Genomic DNA, 18967 nt, shown 5'->3' with positions numbered 1-18967 from the left:
CATATACTTATATTTCTCTTGTTCCCACCAGTTAGGCTCACTTTCATACAAGAATCCATCACCTTCACACCAATATTTATCTACATAACCACCTATTAATATATACTTCCCATCATTCTAAACCCTCTCACCACAGTAACTAAACTTCTAATCTCACAAGCAATATCTCACTGCAACATGTACATTCATCTGCTGTCGCTTGCCTCCTCTCTGTATCATACATAACACAGTACTCAAGCCAAATAAACAGCAAATTTTGACCCAGTTAAGGAAATCTAGCCTTCCTACATAACTCCAACGATGCAGCCCCTATATCATATAATGTGTATTATATATCTCATATCCACTAGTTCAAATGTAAGTATGTAAACAGAAGTACCAGAAGCTCCAATTTAAAAACCAGAGCCAGAATCAAATGACTATTTTTATTTCGTCTCGCCTTCCAACTATGTGTCACGGTGGTGATATACAGCCAAACTCACAGCCAACTCACCTAGTGAATGCAGCAAACAACCCTGAAACAATACCCTTCCTTCATCTCTCTATAATTCCAACACTTGCAGTCTCAGATTCTTAAATATTAATGCCAAAAGTGTCCACAACAAAACTGCTGACTGGCATGCACTTATATCCCATCATAACCCAGATATCCCAATAATTACAGAAACCTAGTTAAAATTGGAAATCAAAGGCAACTGAATTCTACCAGCTAGCTATAATATCTTAAAGGCAGATAGACCAAAATGAAAAGGAGGTAGCATAGCAATTCTATACCCAACTAACTTCCAGCTGTCAGTATACCTGCAAAAGTACCCGATATTCAGCAACAAAGAAATCATCATAACATCACTGAAAATTAATCTACATAAGCAATGCATGCATTATCACTCTGTATATCTCCCCAGGAAATAATGTTTCCACAACAGAAAAAAATTACTTTCCTGGGTATCCTCTACCATACCCCAGGAAACAATTATTCTTGGGGACCGAGTCAGAGATTGTGCCCCAAACCCTAATTGATACTCTCGCTGTTAATATAAATCTCTTTAGATTCTCTCAACTTATACATTTTCCCACTTGGTGTAATATCCATATCACCAAAGACTCGATCCTTAATCAGATACTGGCATCCAAACCTTAAAATATAACAGATATCAGAATATTACCTGATTGTTCTGGTGATCATACCTCTAGATTTCCAGTAAGGAACCCTAACTCTACAACTAAACAGCACCTCTAAAAAATCATCCGCAACCTATCATACTTTGAATCAGATTACTTTATCTTTTCACTAAGGCAATACAATTAGAACCTACTAAAAACACTCCCACTCAACAACGCTGATAGAACATAGTGATGTTTTCATCAATATATTAAATGCCAACACTCCATTAAGGAGAAAGAGTCAAACACAGGCCTGCACTTTGGTTGTCCCTCTCTATCAGACAACTAATGAAAACTAGAGATAAGGCCTGGAGTTCCTGGCACAATACTAAAACCCAAGAAAACCTATAAAAATATAAACAGCTAAGAAACTAAACCAAATATACTGTTATGCAGGACAAAAAAAAAAACATCACTTTCTGACCTACAATCAATTCATCAAAATAACACCAAACTTTTTTAGACATCTAACCAAAGCCATAATTCCAGGTAGAAGCCCACAGCTCAATCCTTCTCTTGAGCAATCAGCAGCTGAAATTGCTAACAATTTCAGAAACTACTTCCTTCAGTCTGTATCCTCCCTAATCAAAAACAACTTCACCAATAACTCGCAACCACTCTACCAACCCAACTCCAACACCTTCATAGATACCCTACTTACTCCCTCCAGCCTGTCTCTACTTCAATAATAGCCAAATATGTGTCAAAATTAAAAACCACAAGCCTATCCACTGGCAATCTCCGATCAGAATACCTTAGAATAGCGGCCAAAACTAGCTCTTACCCCATATCTATACTCATAAAAAAGCATATATCCTCCCCCTTCATAAAGGTGGACACTCCACTCATTATAACAACTTTAGGTCCATAGCTATTTGTTCCCACTATCCAAAATCCTTGAAAAATGTGTACATACCCAGGTACCCAACTATTTCATTTTCAACAACCTGCTGCCCCTACTCAATATGGTGGGAGGGTGGCCTAATGGTTAAGGTGTTTGCCTTACAAACACAGGGTGCAGGGTTTGAGTCTCACAAGGGATAATTGGCTAGGCTTAAAATGGCTCGCAAGGGCAGTTAGCTTAGTACTAATCTATGAATCTATGAATCTATGAATCTATGAAAATGGCTTCAGGTCCAATTGTAGTACAAGATCTTATTCACTTTGCTAAAACAATTAAACAAACACAGTAATTCAGGCATTCCAGTCACCTGCCAATTCCTTGATATGTTAAAAGCATTCAGTGCTGTCTGCTATGCAAAACTGCTACAAGAGCTCTCCTGTGTAGGCCACTCCCCCACTTTCTCCTGGTTTGAAAGCTACCTATCTGGCCATAGCCAAGCAGTTATGTGGTAACAGTCAACAAGCAGTACTACAAGGATCTATATTAAGACTACTTTTATTCAACATCATCATCAATGATCTATACACAGTCACCAGACTCACATACAGTATGCAGATGTCTATATCCTCATCTGCACAGCCCCCAACCTAAACTGTTACAGGAACAAACTTAAGACTCAGACAGTTCATAACTATTAGTAAACCTAAAGAAAACCAAGCATCTCTTGTTCACACCCAAATCATTCCCTGAAAGCAAACACCACTTCCATATCACTTCCTCAAACAACACGCCAATAGAACAAGTCCCTCATACTAAACCTTTAGGTATCATAACTGATGAAAACATGAAATTCAGCCACCAATTCCAAACAGCTAGCAAAAAAAGAAAACTCACCAAAAGCTTGAACCATACAGACCAAAAACATTCCTTACCAAAAACAGCAGGGAAACCTTTGCAAAAGCGTATCTCTTCCCAACACTTTTTTATGCCTACCTCTTGTTTACTAACCTTCAAGCAAGCATCCAGGTTAAACTCAAACAATGCTACAATAAAATCTCTAGAGTTGTTGTAACCCCCCCCCCCCCCACAAATACATTTCTTCTTGTCTTGCCCTAAAGCAGCTTAGCTGAATAGAACTCAATCACCACTTACAATGCCAACAACTCTTACTCACCCATAGTCTGATTATATAGCCAACACAAATACCCTTCTCTAATAGACATAATCTGTAACTATTATCCTAATAGACAACTCTGCTCTAAACAAAAATTCCTTCAATCTATCACTAACTCAAATAATACATCTGGCAATTTGGTATTCTCCTACACTCTATCCAGTCTAGTAAATTCTCTTACCACCTCACACAAGCTAACATTGAGTAAGCAAAACTTTAAAATACAGTTAAAGGAATACCTCACTACATCCTGGATATATGTAACTTTTCATCCAACCCAGTAAATCCCAACCCTCAACTGTAGACTCATAGGAAACTTCATAATGTTATCTTAACTTGTCGATCTTCTGTTGGCAGGAACTGAACCAGTGTACCAGTACAAAGGATAGCATGTGTTTTACTGTAATATTTCTCAAAAGTGCCCTAATTTCCAGTGTGGCACTTTTATGGCATATTACTTATCTTCCTTATTTAACCTCATATATTATATGCTTAGCTAAATCTTTCTTTTGAATCCTTGTGGCATACTGTTGCTTGCATCTACTAGTAATACTGTATTATGAAATAATTTTATGAAACGGTTATCCATTATTGTATTGTAACATTGGTGTATAGAACTTTTCTCCCTGGGCATTCATTGAAAATGGGTTATTGCACCAAGTTGGACTCCCCCAGTAATCAAATATAAAATAAATTAATTAATTTTTATATTGAAATATTTTATTTAAAAATGTTTTCTTTTTTTTCAGTTATGTTTTCATGAATATATGTGGAAGTGTGCTGCTGTGTAAATATTAAATAATAAGAAAAGTCTTCCTTTTAATCAATAGGAAGAGATGTATTTTTAGCTTAGGAATAATATATTTCTAAGATGGCAGGATGATTTAATGCATGAAACAACATGCTTAGTTTAAGCCTCTGAAACAAATCAGTTAATTCCAGACTCAAAACTACATTTTCTTTTGCTATGCTTCAGAGAAAGTAGATTACAGAAGTAATGTTGGACTTACACAACCGCAGCATTAATTTGATACTGTCTTAAAATATGAAGGCAAATATATAATTTCAGAACTACAGCTATGAGAAGTCAGTCTCAAGAGGTTATATCTCAGGTTTTTTTTCTTTTCTTTTATTAACGCTTTTTTTTTTTTTAGATCCAATAACTTACCAAACAGCACTTCAGACTAAAAGCAGCAGTAGAAGTGTCAAAGCTAGTAATACTCATCAAACTTTGCAATATAAGATGTAATCTAAATTCTCTGAACTATACAGATGGCTATACTTAAACACATTTGATTAACTCCACCAAAACAGTGGATCATGATGTTCTTAATCAACAAAAAATATGCCAACAACACCCTACACTAGAAATAACAGACATGAAATGAAACACACTTCCTAATGTCACAAAGCAAAAATATTGATTATAACTGCAAAAATGTGCAAATATGTGAATAAAATTGTCATATGTGTTCATATTGTAAATATTGTTTAAGATGTTTACTGTAACAACTTTAAAATTCAGCTAAGAATTTTAACCAGTCTGTTGATATATGTATTTTCAGCTTACCCGGGTCATGGCTGAAAAGGGTCAGTAGATCATTTCACTTATCCAGTTATCAAACTGTAAAAGAAAAATTAAAAAATAAAAGCATAGCACTAGAGTTTCCTGTGGAGCAGTAGCAATAAACTACATAATCTGGAAGACAGTTTACCTTACATTTTTACGGGATCATTAAAATGTGCTATGGAAGCAATTTACGTGCCTTAGAAATCAATGTTCCATAATGATCACACAGTGTGTTAAACCTACAGTTCTTAATAAATACTGTTAACTCAGGGTGAGCACAAAAGTGAGTGTTTTCAGATAACCCCATGAAATGTTAATCTACATCACTGCATTCCTTGCAAACTACATTTTATTCCAGGCTAACAGAAAAGAAGGAAAAACAGCCCCAATTCACATTAAGAATTAGTAGTGTTCCAGTGAAAATAATTGTTCTTGCAATCAGCAAACCACCGCATTCATAGAATAAATGCTATTTCACTGCTCCAGGTTTCATCCCATGACAAATCCCTGAAATGTTAGCTGTCAAACTTCTCCAAATACAAAGTCATTCAGTTAAAAAAAAAATTAATAAAATAAATCATGTGACTTGAGCACCAGTTTTAAAGGGCCAGTGTCATTCAAACCTGAGCCTTTGCCAGCTAGCTATTCTAAAATCCATTTCAGTTCAACACACTTCATTTTAGTTGTACTGTCACCTCCTCTTAAATCAAAGCTAAGCAATTGCAAAGCAAAAAAATTAAAAATGTCTATTTCCAAAGGAATTCACATGTTTAGCTAATGCACTAGAGGTGTTATTCCTTTTTACATCATTCAAGTGTTCAAGGATGCATTCTTTAAAGGAACAATTAGTTTTGCCCACTTAAAAGCATTAGCAAACAGTCCATACAGATAAATAAACTAATTCAGAGCTCTTGCAATCAGCATACAAGTTAAAATTATAAAGACAACCAGTATCAGGGTGCACAAACATTGAAGTAGACAAAATATACTTACAAGTACTACAACAATTGCAAGGAAAAGTACCTATAAATTCTGAGACTCTGCTAGGGCATTTATGATGTCTATAACAAAGCTGGTATTTAAGAGATTTTTCATTCTTAAAAGAAAACTTGGGTTTGTCACCCAAGAACTTCTTAAACTCTTCATCTACCATCAAAATGGACCAGTTTCTCTTCACGGCATCGCACACTAAATTAATATCACTGGATTAAGTCATTACAACCCTCAGAATGTCATTACAGGATCCAGATGCACCATTGTGCCAGACCCACTATGTGTCCCAAATCTGACAAATATGGCTTAGCAGTAGTATTCCTATGGGACAGAACTTCAGCAATAGAAATTGATTTCTTTCGCTGAATAGCCCCTATGCAAAAAGTCTCTACACGTCATTGAAAACCATTGAAAGAGTTTACATCATCATTGTTTAACCTCAGATAAGTTGACCTTTCAAAATATTCCTATAGACATGGCAGGGATGCATACTGGATCTGTTTAAAGTGGAATTCTTCTTACAGCATTCTTATATGGGATAGTGTTGACTTGACCATCACCAGTCTTATTTACAAGAACATCTGAAAACAAAATAGTGCTATGTAAAAAAATCTGTAAAATCATGTAATACCTCAGATGACCCTGTCCATATAAGGAAAATATCAACAAAACTTACATAATACTTCATATAAACAGCAAAAGGATTACCTACCACAACATCATTCAACTCCCAGAAAGCCAAGGCCATATTGGCATAGCCAATGGCACAAACAGTGCCCACAGCAACACCAATGTTCTGTAAATACAATTTATCATTAAGTAAAAATATGTTGTTTTCAAGAATCAAATCAAGAAGTAAACAAACCAATCTTACTATTAAAAAAATCAGTATAATGTGACAAAAACTGTCTAACACTATCTACCCCAAAGTCATTCAGTACTACAGCAAATGGAGAGTTCACATCCAATGTAACAAAGAAATACAGGCCCTCAACAATATAATTTATATACCATCCATAGAAGCTAGAAACAAAATGCTTAATGTCTTTCAAAACTGTGCCAACACTATCTAATGATGGATGTAACAACATCACAACATAAACAGAAAGTGGCTCAGTCAACCATCCATGGCCAGACGGACTCAGTCTCAAGGGAGGTTTGAATAAGTTTTTGTGGACTTTTGGAAGCCTGCAGAGTACTAGATCTATGGGAAATTCACCTTGAAAGAACTCATTAAATTCATGGATCAAAGGACACACATATGTAAATCAAATATATGGGCCTATTGGGTTAAGGAGGAAGGACAGAGAAAAACTGGCTTTCAGAATATATATTCTGCATTTTGTAAACAGTCATATGCACCATTTTCCGTAACAGATTGCTTGTTGCAGAGTAATATACTTGGGTGGTTAGAACTGAATCATATTGTACAGCTCAAATTTTATTTAACAGTTTTCTCTCCTAATTTAATTTATCTTCTTTATATTTAGGTTTAGCTAACGCTACATTCAATGGGAACAATATGCTTCAATATAAATTCAAGGGGCCCATAAGCAAAACTTTTGACAGTGTTTATATGGAGATAAGAACACGTGACACAAATTGCACTTTACTTTCAGTGATGGATGATGTCTGGATTGGCTTTCAGAATAATTATCTACAAGCCAAGATCACAGCTAGAAATAGCGTAGAAAGCTTGCTACTACAAACCACAACAAGCTTAAATGATGGACGATGGCACTCCATCCTAGTGACCAAAGACAACCCTTCTATGGACCTATCAAAATGGACTATCAAAGTAGATGGCATCCTTGTATATACAAGTCCAGATGTTGCAGGAAGACTGCATTTCTCAGAAGACAGCATTGTTCAATTAGCTGAACATTTCAGCGGCTGCTTTGGTCAGGTTGCAGTAGGTGAAATTATCCTACCATTTATTGAAGAACATATGCTTTCCCAACAAGAACAGTTTATTAAACTCAGTGGATCCCCTGCCCAGAAAGGGTGCTCAGGAGCTGATGTCTGCTCTCCTAACCCTTGCTTTAACAGTGGATTTTGTAAAGACTTGTTTAACGACTTCAGCTGCACTTGTAGAACTGGATGGGAAGGTCGCCTCTGTAACCTTAACATTGATGAATGCAACTCTAACCCATGTTTGCATGGTAGCTGCACTGATTTAGTAGCAAATTATGAGTGTAAATGTGACAAGGGCTACACTGGTAGGAACTGTGAAGTAAATGCAGATGACTGTTTGGAAAACCAGTGCAAAAATGGAGCCACTTGCATTGATGATATAGGTGCATATAAATGCAGCTGTACTGCAGGATTCACGGGATCATTTTGTGAGTAAGTTGCACATATTTTCTTACATGGTTTACAAATAATTTCCTATCACCTTGGAATTTGTTATTTAAATACATGTAGTGAGGATAAGCCACCCTGGGAAGGATATTATACTGGGGCTTGCCCAATCTATTCCCAACAAAAAATGGTGTCTTCCTCTTATTTTTTAAGTTTTTATTTAATATTTACATTCATCAGATTATTAACTGTCTAATCTATTAACTTGCAGAGGATGTTGGTCAATTCCATTATTATAGACTGATAAAGCCTTGACTATGATCCAGGCATCCGAAGTTTGAATAGTGTCTTGACAGCCTGTTGGAGCTGATGTGGGGTGAAAAAGAAATGATATGGTTTTGCCAGCTTTTTTCTCATCATGAAGGTAGATGCAGGACTCATGCCCAGGCCCTCATTTCTGTGGCTAAATCATAGAATCCCAATGAAGATCACAGATAAGACAGAGGCAGTGGCTTCAAGGGGAGGGGCAGAGTAGCTTTGTGGGGTTATATCTCAAAAAGAAGTGAATGACATACCATTGCTAGCATGCCCATTGTATGCTGATCCCTTGTGACAGCATAGGTCATCTGAAGCTGGGTTAAGTAATTAGCAGAAAAACCCTGATGAGTGCTTAGAAGACAGCCCCTCAACTCTTGAATTGGCTAGTAGTAACTGTTATCCTACACTGAACAAATGGTCAGTGAGTTATGGTAAAGCTGATGTTCAGAGTGCAATGGGGCACACAATAAAGAAAAAAAAAACAAGTGTTGGTGTTCCTGTTGTTGACTATTTGAATAAAACCAATTTCAATGTATTACTGGTCTGTGAAATGTTCCAATCAACATTTTTTAGACATTTAAAACTGTCCAACTACTGAAATCACAGTTGCTCTTTTAAAAGTTATTTCCATGTCTTTTTATATGTACATTCCCTCAAGACTACTTAATTATTTCTACCTTATTTAAGCCCACTAGAACCAAATTTAGGATTTGTATTGATTGAGAAGAATTAGCACCTTCACCAAAATGTAAGTTGCCCCACCCCATAAAGGGTACTGAATGTAAATGTGTACATGTTGAAATCAAACCTAATACAAGTTTTATCTGCCATTCTGTACTATTTGTCACAGCACACTTATCACCTTACCTCTCAAGTGTCCATATTTCCACAGAATGTCCAGGATGTTTGCCTCATATGTTTGGTCTGTCCCTTATAAAATTTGTGCTTTTCAGGCAGATGATATCACTCAGAATTGAAGTTACTAAATAATGACAGACATTTGAGTTTTAGACTTCATATCCTTTGGAAAATGCATGCTAATGCAATTCCTGTTGTTCTAGCAATTTTCTAAGTTTGTAAGAGCAATATTTAAAATGTGTCCCTATTTTCCAGCATCTGTACCCCCAAAATATTTGACTTTGTCCAGATTTCTTATGGTAAGAGGTTGAGAGGTATGATCCCCACTTAACATTATATTTTACTAAGGAAGTTAGGTTAAGGTGCTATCCGTTACAGTGTCTAATAGTAGCCTATACCAATGATCAGTGGCATCTGGTCTGAGTGGTACACATTTACCAAAACAAGTTAAAATACCCCAAACTGCCTGCCGATTAAAAATTAAAGTTTAGCGATACCATTTTTTTTGGCCATCTCAAAACAGTCACATTAGCAAAACTTTTTTGCTTCTAGTTCACAAAATCTGCATGTAAGATTGTAACACAAGTAGCTTTCTTTCCTATATTTCTTTTTTCAGACTGAAATATCTACAGCTATTACCTCAAATTATGAGGACACCATAAAAGTAATTCAGTTGTGGAGATACAAATACTTTAATATTTTTTTTTGGGGGGGTGCTGTACCAGGCAACAATGTAGCTGATTCTTCCCCATCATTTCCAGCCAAGCAAGACATGATAATGGTGTACTCATCATATCACCATACAAGCAGATGTTAGGGCACATGATAGCAGTGTACTCATCATATCACCATACAAGCAGATGTTAGGGCACATGATAGCAGTGTACTCATCATATCACCATACAAGAAGATGTTAGGGCACATGATAGCAGTGTACTCATCATATCACCATACAAGAAGATGTTAGGGCACATGATAGCAGTGTATTCATCATATCACCATACAAGAAGATGTTAGGGCACATGATAGCAGTGTACTCATCATATCACCATACAAGCAGATGTTAGGGCACATGATAGCAATGTACTCATCATATCACCTTACAGCAGGTGTTAGGGCACATGACAGTGGTGTACTCATCATATCACCATACAAGCATGTGTTAGGGCACATGATAGCAGTGTATTCATCATATCACCATACAAGAAGATGTTAGGGCACATGATAGCAGTGTACTCATCATATCACCATACAAGCAGATGTTAGGCACATGATAGCAGCGTACTCATCATATCACCTTACAGCAGGTGTTAGGGCACATGACAGTGGTGTACTCATCATATCACCATACAAGCATGTGTTAGGGTACATGATTGCAGTGTACTCATCATATCACCATACAGCAGGTATTAGGGCACATGATAGTGTACTCATCATATCACCATACAGCAGGTGTTAGGGCACATGACAGTGGTGTACTCATCATATTACCATACAAGCAAGTGTTAGGGCACACAATAATAGTGTACTCACCACCATACAGCAGGTGTAGGGCACATGATAGCAGTGTACTCATCATATCACCATACAAGCAGGCAGAAGGACATACAGTAGCATTGTACTTCATCTCATCATACAATCAGGCATTCGGGCACATAACAGCAGTGTACTCATCATATCACCATAAAAGCAGGCATTAGGGCACACGACATGGGTATACTCATCATATTACCATAGAATTTCACTATGTGCTCTAACTGTTCCTCCAGCATGCTATGTAAATGTTTCCAAGGTGGCCTCTACTGTGTGCAATGCATATCTCAAAAGCTACAAATATGGAAAATGAGTACAAAGGTAGTTGAAAAGTAGGTACATCCAGCCAAAAATATGGACATCTACTTAGTATAACATCTGAATATCAAACAACACATAAATCTTTCACCTTCCAGTAGGAATATGTAATAGGAAACACCCTTTTTTAATCATACAGCTACTGTTCAGTATCTATTCTCCCATCAAAGATGCATGAGTGAGAGATGCACCCCAGAAGCTGCCCTTCTCATTCCCCCACTATGCATCACCTCTTCGTTCATCTATCTCTTTGACTGCCTGCTCCAGCACCCGTGTCACAGATCAAACCCAGAAGAACTGTGTTACAGCCAGTGCCCTTTACCGCTGTGCTACAGAGCCAGTGTGTACAATTTTAATAAGGCCTATTCCATATTTTCAGTCCTCATTAAACAGCTTTGAACATTAAGTCACAATAAAGTATATAGTTCAGATAGTTGTACTGATCAAACTCATTTATTCTAAAAACTGTGCAGGAAAAAATAGGAGGCTAAAGGCAGGTAACACTGACCCTGTATTCAGTCGTCAACCCTTCTGGAAGTTAACATTATAAGCAGCAATGTATTTTAAATGCTATCACAACAGTTACAGTATATAATACTTGCCAATATATAATAGTTTGTTCTTTGAATGGACTGTGAATCTTCTTGTTTTATAACACAGGCACAAAACCACAACATATCAGTGAAAAGCTAAATTTCATACCATGTACACCAGTCTTTTTAGAGCTCTGGAAATTAGTAACTAAGAATATCTAAGAAATGGTAAAAATAAAAACTGTTGTTGTTGTTGCATTTTCTCTCTGTGCAAACACCCAACTTGAGCATTTTGAATATTACTTTTTTATTTCGGAGCTGGTTAATATCATACTGTTTCTGTAGTCCTTTAGGGCTGTTTCATTATGTTTATTCTAATTAAAACCAACAGGGTCAAATACAAGATATCTGTGGTCCCATCACCATAAAATCTCAACTCCTTATTGGTTTGGCACGTCTGTGGCTACTACCCCCCTTTGTAGCATGCAACATCTACTAAATATCTGTACTTACCACTGCTGGGGTGGTTCTTATTTGCTTTTTGGACTGTGAATTGTAGACATAATGACATAAGTATCTGACGTTTGTGTAAATGCTTGCTGTGACTGATTAAGTATCTGACATTTGTGTAAATGCTTGCTGTGTCTGATTAAGTATCTGACATTTGTGTAAATGGTTGCAGTGTCTGATGTACAGTTTACACAGTGTAATATAGATGCTGAATAACTAGCATTGTGTCACAGATGTCCTACCTCAGTCATGCATGCTATTTTGCTTCTTTCACATTACTATCCAACAGTTCAGGGATGCTGGCATCATGTATATTGCATTTACTTTTCTATGTTTTTCACTTGTGTCTCCCCATCATATAGTTGTTGTAATGGTAGTTTATCCAGTACAGTCTCATTTTTGGCATCCCACTGTCCTTCAATACCTGTACCATACCAGCTATATGATAAGCTACTTTCATTACGGATATATGTTGTGTGACATGGAACAGGGCAGGAATATCCATGTGCCTTGACTAGTATATACTGTAGCACATCATCTGAAGCATCAATGTTTATGGAAGGGGGGCCCTTCCTGTTTATATGACACCCTCTGAGTTAATGTACATGAATTGCTATAGTCATGTAGTCTATTACACTCCTCACCATTGTCATATCTGCCACCTAGTTAATTGTTTACACAATAGTTCATAATCCTCGGGTTTCAGTCATTGTTAGTCATATTGTATATTTCTAAGTGTGGAAGCATTTCTAGTCACAGATCCCACCGTCTACATCTGAGCCTCTTAGAGCAAGAAATCTGGACAAAACCATAAAAAATGAGGGGACAAAGGGCCAAAAATAGAGACACCTCTTAAATATTGTTCTTACAAACTTAAAAAGTTGATAGAATAATAGGTTTTGCATTAGTCTGAAAATCAAATGTCTGCCATTATTTTCTGACTTCAGTCCTCAATGACTTGCCAGTGATTTGCCAAAAAACTACAATTTTATGAAAAACAGAACAAAAATATTAGTCAAAAATCTGGGCATTCTGTGAAAATCTGGACAGTTGAGAGACAGATGTCTTGAAACAGAACCAAAATCACTTTCCATCATTTATGCAGATAGTTCCTGTGGAACTTGTCATTTTGTACATTGCTTTTATCATGTAACTTGTTCATTTTGCTTCTCCAGGTATACATTTTTACAGATGGCCTAGTTTACAGTCTTTTAATTTAAGTCAAAGGTTATATGTTTGGTGTGTGATACATTGCTCCACATCTTACCATGATTATATATTGGGTAGTGCTAAGGGCAGCTTAATAAATCAGCATTCAGATGCATATTGTTTGTCTGCTGTTTCTGATGACAGAATAACATTTCTTTTAATTGTCCTTGATTTTTGGGGATATCCCAAATTTTGCCTACAAATTTGCTCTGTTTCTGTTAAAACTTGTGAGTTTGTCAAAAAAAAAAAACTAAGGTTTAATGCCAATAAATAATGACAAACATTTCAGGTACAAATATCATAGTCTTCAGAAAATGTTTATTAATGTGTAACATGGTATTGCATTAGTTTTCTAAGTGAATATTGCCAATATTCAAAATTCTCTCTGATGTAGGGCTTTCTTCCATGCCTAGCTTTGTTTTTTGCCCACTGTTCTTAAGCTAAAAGGTTCAGAGATTTGCATTAGTATATTCAGAGCATGCTCTGAAGTTAGATCATCCCCAACCATTTTATGAGGTGGGCTGAAAGACGACTTCTTCTTTCGGCTGCTCCCATTAGGGGTCACCACAGCAGATCATCTGTTTCCATTTCTTCCTGTCCTCTGCATCTTGCTCTGCCACACCAACCACCTGCATGTCCTCTTTCACCACATCCATAAACCTTATCTTAGGCCTTCCTCTTTTCCTGTTACCTGGCAGCTTCATCCTTAGCATCTTTTTCCCAATATACTCTGCATCCCTCCTCAGAACATGTCCAAACCAACATAATCTTGCCTCTCTGACTTTGTCTCCAAACCTTTTTTGGAGTTTCAGGTGGGCTGAAAGACTAAAATGCTTAATCTCAACCAAGTGACTCAAATTCTCAAGACTAAATGAGAAGAGACTCCCTGTGACTATGAAGCTGATCCAAAAGGCCTGTTAAAAAGTGGAACATATTTATATTAGGCAGCAGACCACAGCAGCTCAAAAAGAGCTGTATCTTGTTGAAATAAGACAAGACAACAAAAAACTTCACAGAATGAAGCCTATATGTATGACTGAAAGATGGAAAATAACTCAGATTGGAAAAGATCTATGTTATTGTTGTGTGCAGGCAAACTTTGTAACAGTTTGAGGAAAAACACCATTGTGATCGTATTTAAAACACAAAATAAGTGTCACAGGACAGCATGATCCTCAGCTGTTAAGTTTAAAAGATTTCAAAAGATAATGGAGCAGAAGAAATAACAAAATTAGGTTTGTCACTCTCCCTTCTTGTGATATTGACCACTGTAGACTTTATGGAGGCTACTGCAAGCAGACCTGAACGTCTAGTTTTCTGTTTTTTAAGGCACTGTCTCTACTCTTGCAGCTCACGCTTCTCATATTCCCACATCCGATTCTCCCCAAGCTATCTAGCAGAGCAATGTCCTGCCAGAAATTGATGAGGTAGCGGCTCAATCCTGACTGCAGAAGGACTGCAGCTCACACAGACTGCCCCACTAGGTTATTTCATCTCTTTTGGAAATCTTTAGATGGACCATATATTTTTTTCTGCAGGGATGGTTGTCTGAAAGGATTCCCGAGTCCCAGATTAATATCCTGGCAACAGCTCTTAAGAGAAATCGTTCTCTGTGTTTTCCAGCCGTCATTCTCTTAGATTGAAAAATCACAATCTCTAAAGAGACTAGGAGAATATTTTCTATGGCATCTACACTGTTCAGCAGAGTGTTAAGCCATTTACCACAAATTTAAGGCATTCAAGGAGACCTTGCAGATGAAATTCAGCATTATGGGGAGGTACTATAAAAAAGAGTTCATCTTCCTACACGTGTACAGGAAAGCAGAAGGCAGTCTGTTGAAGAAGGTTTGGGGGAGAAAGGAAGAAGGCAGGAGGATATGAGGGTGCCCAGCAAAGAGTTTGATGGACTATGAGAGAGAAGACCTGTGACTGTCAGGCATAACCATTGAAGAAGGTAGGAGAGTGACACTGAATCTTGAAAAATGGTGTCAGTTGATGCAACACACATCCCCGTGTAGATAATGAGAAAATGGTGGGGTTTGATGATGGCCAGAAACAGCACTAAGTCCTAAGCCTCCATTGCTTCTTCCATTGGTACCTTAAAAGTCTATGTCACATACAGTGCAGCAAATAGGTCACACAAGTTAGCAGGATTTGACATAGATGTACACTGACCATACTTACACCACCCTACACCTTTGTTGAGAATGCTAAGGTATCCTTCGTGGATTCACTAGTCACAGGGCCCCTGCTGTTTGACCAGAAAATTGATGAATTCTTAAAAATGAAAAGAGGAAAGCATTGTTGGTCTGGGAATAAAATTTCACCTTCACTACATAGTTTCACTAGGATGCTGATGAGAGGGTTGAAACTTTGTTGGCTGTGAAACCTGCAGACCCAGCAGCAAGATTTTATTTTGCTTTAGCTGTTTTCTTCTATGGATCCTAGCACAGCGCTAAGATTCTTGGTGTTTTCACACACAGACTGCAGCAGCCCATGGAAAACCATCAGCAGTCCTGACTCTCATTCTGGCTACCACTGAATGGATATGGTCAGGTCATTCTGGTTACCACTAAATGGATATGCTCAGGGGCAGATGCTGCCTCCACACTTCAGCCTGGTGTAACATTGCTTCCATTGTATGGGTAAGGAACATGATAGCCAAAGGGTATATTATAAAAATTGTCTTCCCCAAGCCCTTTCCTATCCCTTCCATTGCTAGATATTCTTCCTTGATAGAAAATGTGGAAGCATGGAGGAGGTGCAATAATCCTTATGAAAAAGCCATCAAAGAAGGTGTGAAAACCAAAAAAGGACTCCAGTATTAGTCCCTATTCTTTGTAGTTCCATTAAGAGAGAAATCATAAGCTCCATTATAACCTTAACCAAAAATGAACACCATTAACTTAGAACAACTCCCTTGAGATGGTGACTTTTCAATATCTCTTCCATTTGATATCCAGAGGAAACTTTATATGATGTTTAGATCTTCAAGACAATCAACTGTACATAAACATTAGAAAGTAATTGAGAAGATTCCAGTGCTTTTGCAAAACGGTCAGTTCAGAAATATATTGTTTGGTTTTATCTCTGCTGAAACAACTTTTACAAAAGAAGTTTCAGTAGTAGCCACCCAACTACAAGTGACAAAGTTGTTTCCCTGTTTTGATCACTATCTCCTGCTGGAGAGTATCATTCGGCAGACGGAGGCTTTGCACTCCACTGTTCATTTTTTGAGGATTGCTTTGAACTTTCCAAGACATCAGCTAGCTCCAGTTCAGTTTCTGACTCACTTTCAGAGGCTGTTCTTTGATTCTAAAATATGACAAGGAGTTTCGCCATTACAGAGAATTGCCTGCATTCTTTACATAGTCCCATTTCTGTTGATAGACAAATTGCTTTTGCCAGTCAGTTTCTGGCTTTTGTGGTTAAGGGCATCCCCAGTCTTTATGGTGTCACATGATATACCATATGTAGGGGTCAACAAGTTAGTGATCCTAGAAATCAAACCCACTCAGGATTTCTACATGATGCAGGGTCCAGCTACATATGTCTTATATGGCATTCCCTTCATAGGTCTTCCTTCTTCCTAATATCCACACAACAAATCCATCCTCCCAAAGATGGCACTGTCAGGACCACGTGGCAATGATGTTTTGGTCCATTCAGGAAATGAAACTTCACCTTAATATCTAGAGATGAGAGCAGCCCTTCTTTCTCGCCAACCTCCTCAAGAATGGATTACATATGACCACATCTCTATTCAGTCAGGATGACAGTGAGGTGGTGCATTGAAAAGCATGGAGGAACTCACTCTTACCCCATCTACAGCGATGGTATCAGCATTATGGAGTGGGCACGACCAATTCTTAAATCCCATTCATATTTCAGGGAAATATAACTGCCTTATAGACAAATTGAGCAGAAGTATGCTGCTACTGCCACGTGAGTGGTTCCTTTTGGTCGTTCTAGAGCCAAAATGGTATAATCAGGACATGGGATCACACTGTATGCAATCTCATTCCTTCTTGATAGAGAAAGCAAAGAAACACATAGACAGCCTTGTCCCAGAGATTTCCTCAATGCCTCTCTTTTGCTTCTACTGATAACAAAGTCAGTTTTCTAGTTCAAAAAAATCAGAGGTAACAGTAATTCAGGTGACTTCTTTTTGGTCCAGACATATTTAGTTTGCCATACTTCAGCAGTCATTTCTAGCACCTTCAGTTGACTCTTTCCCTTGCAAGAAACCATCTGGATCTCCACTCCCTCAGGCAGATAGCCTAGGCATTCCAACTCCACTACTGAATGAGTCTGAAGTATTCTGAACTGGAGAAGCTGCTATCATTACCTTTTCTCAATGGCCTTTCACTGAGAGGATTTATAGGAATACAAAGGAAAAAATCAGTTTGGAGTTCTACTATAAACAGAAATCTGTTTTCCTCACCAGTTTGAGATAATTCCTTCTTCTCCTAATTCTTTAACAGCAGTTTAATGCTGGCCTTAACTAGTCTTTTGTAAAAGTGCATCAAGCTGTTGTTTTTAATTACTATACAAGTCATGACTCTGAAACACTTAGGTTCACTTAAGGTTTCTATGGACATTCTCTCTGACACTTTCTTTCTTTAGCCACCATTTATAGGAACTTGGGATCCTTATGTCATGCTGCAGAAGCATACTGTTCCTGCCATTTGAACCTACTGCTTTGGCAACGTTAATTGTTTTATTTTGTTTTGTAATGCATTTTATGGGTGATATTTACCTAAGCCACATGAATTTCTAAGTCTGTGCCCTCTTCCCCATCTAAACAAAACCACCAGCTGCTCCAGGATGTGTGTATTATATGCACAAAACCTTTTAGACAAACAAACAAAATCCAGCATCTTAGGAATAAAATCCTTACTTTATTAATGTTTCAAGAGAAAGACAATCATATATCCTGGTTTCACTGATTTTGGCTTCATCAGAAGAAATCTAACACATTTCTACAAACTGTTACACACAGCAAGCCACATGACCATTATTTTATTAATACTTAATGACAATAATTATTTTTTCAAGACTTATTGAAAAAAATGGGTTCACTTGTGTGTGTATTTAATCCTGAGTGACAATGTGACACCCTCAACTACATCACTTTTAAGGAAGGAGTCACTGTGTACTAGTCCATCAATAATTTATGGCTAAGGTTGTTACACAGACTAATTTGAATCAATTTATTTATTTTCCAGTTTTCATCTTAACAGCACCCTAATGAAGGAGAGCATCTTATTTACTTAATAAATGTATGCAAGAAGTTCAGACACTCTGTGGTTAGTAGAAAAGCCACATAAAGATGACCAACACTTTGTGTCCTATGCTAAAGCCTGTATAGTCAAACAATTGAAAAACAGTCCTTCTTTAAGTGGCCCTCCAATTTTACTTCCTTCTTTTAAAGCAAATATGGCAAAATCCTGCAAAAAAAAGCTTACAGCATTTATTTCTACTGCTGTTCCTATATCCATGTCTTGTTTTTATAACATCTCGTTAGATAATATTTGTGCATCTGTTATTTGATCATTCCCATCGTTGTCTGAACACCTCTGCAAAGCATTACAAGTCATATGTAACCTGTAGGTTGAAGTCTTCCTTTGGTACATGGCTAT

General features: G+C 37.3%; 1 protein-coding gene across 1 annotated transcript in view; it reads left to right on the top strand.

Moving 5' to 3' along the window:
- LOC122790762 (protein crumbs homolog 1-like) overlaps positions 1-18967 on the top strand; it is a 489172-nt gene that overhangs the window by 429945 nt on the left and 40260 nt on the right. Inside the window, exon 9 of the mRNA XM_044058372.1 lies at positions 7236-8091. Coding sequence (XP_043914307.1) covers positions 7236-8091 — 856 coding nt within the window. The remainder of the gene's footprint in view (positions 1-7235; positions 8092-18967) is intronic.

This window comes from Protopterus annectens, chromosome 16.part0 (assembly GCF_019279795.1).
Source record: "Protopterus annectens isolate FY-2018-M chromosome 16.part0, PAN1.0, whole genome shotgun sequence".
In the NCBI taxonomy this organism is placed as follows: domain Eukaryota; kingdom Metazoa; phylum Chordata; order Ceratodontiformes; family Protopteridae; genus Protopterus; species Protopterus annectens.
This window is presented reverse-complemented; position numbering and strand designations above follow the sequence as displayed.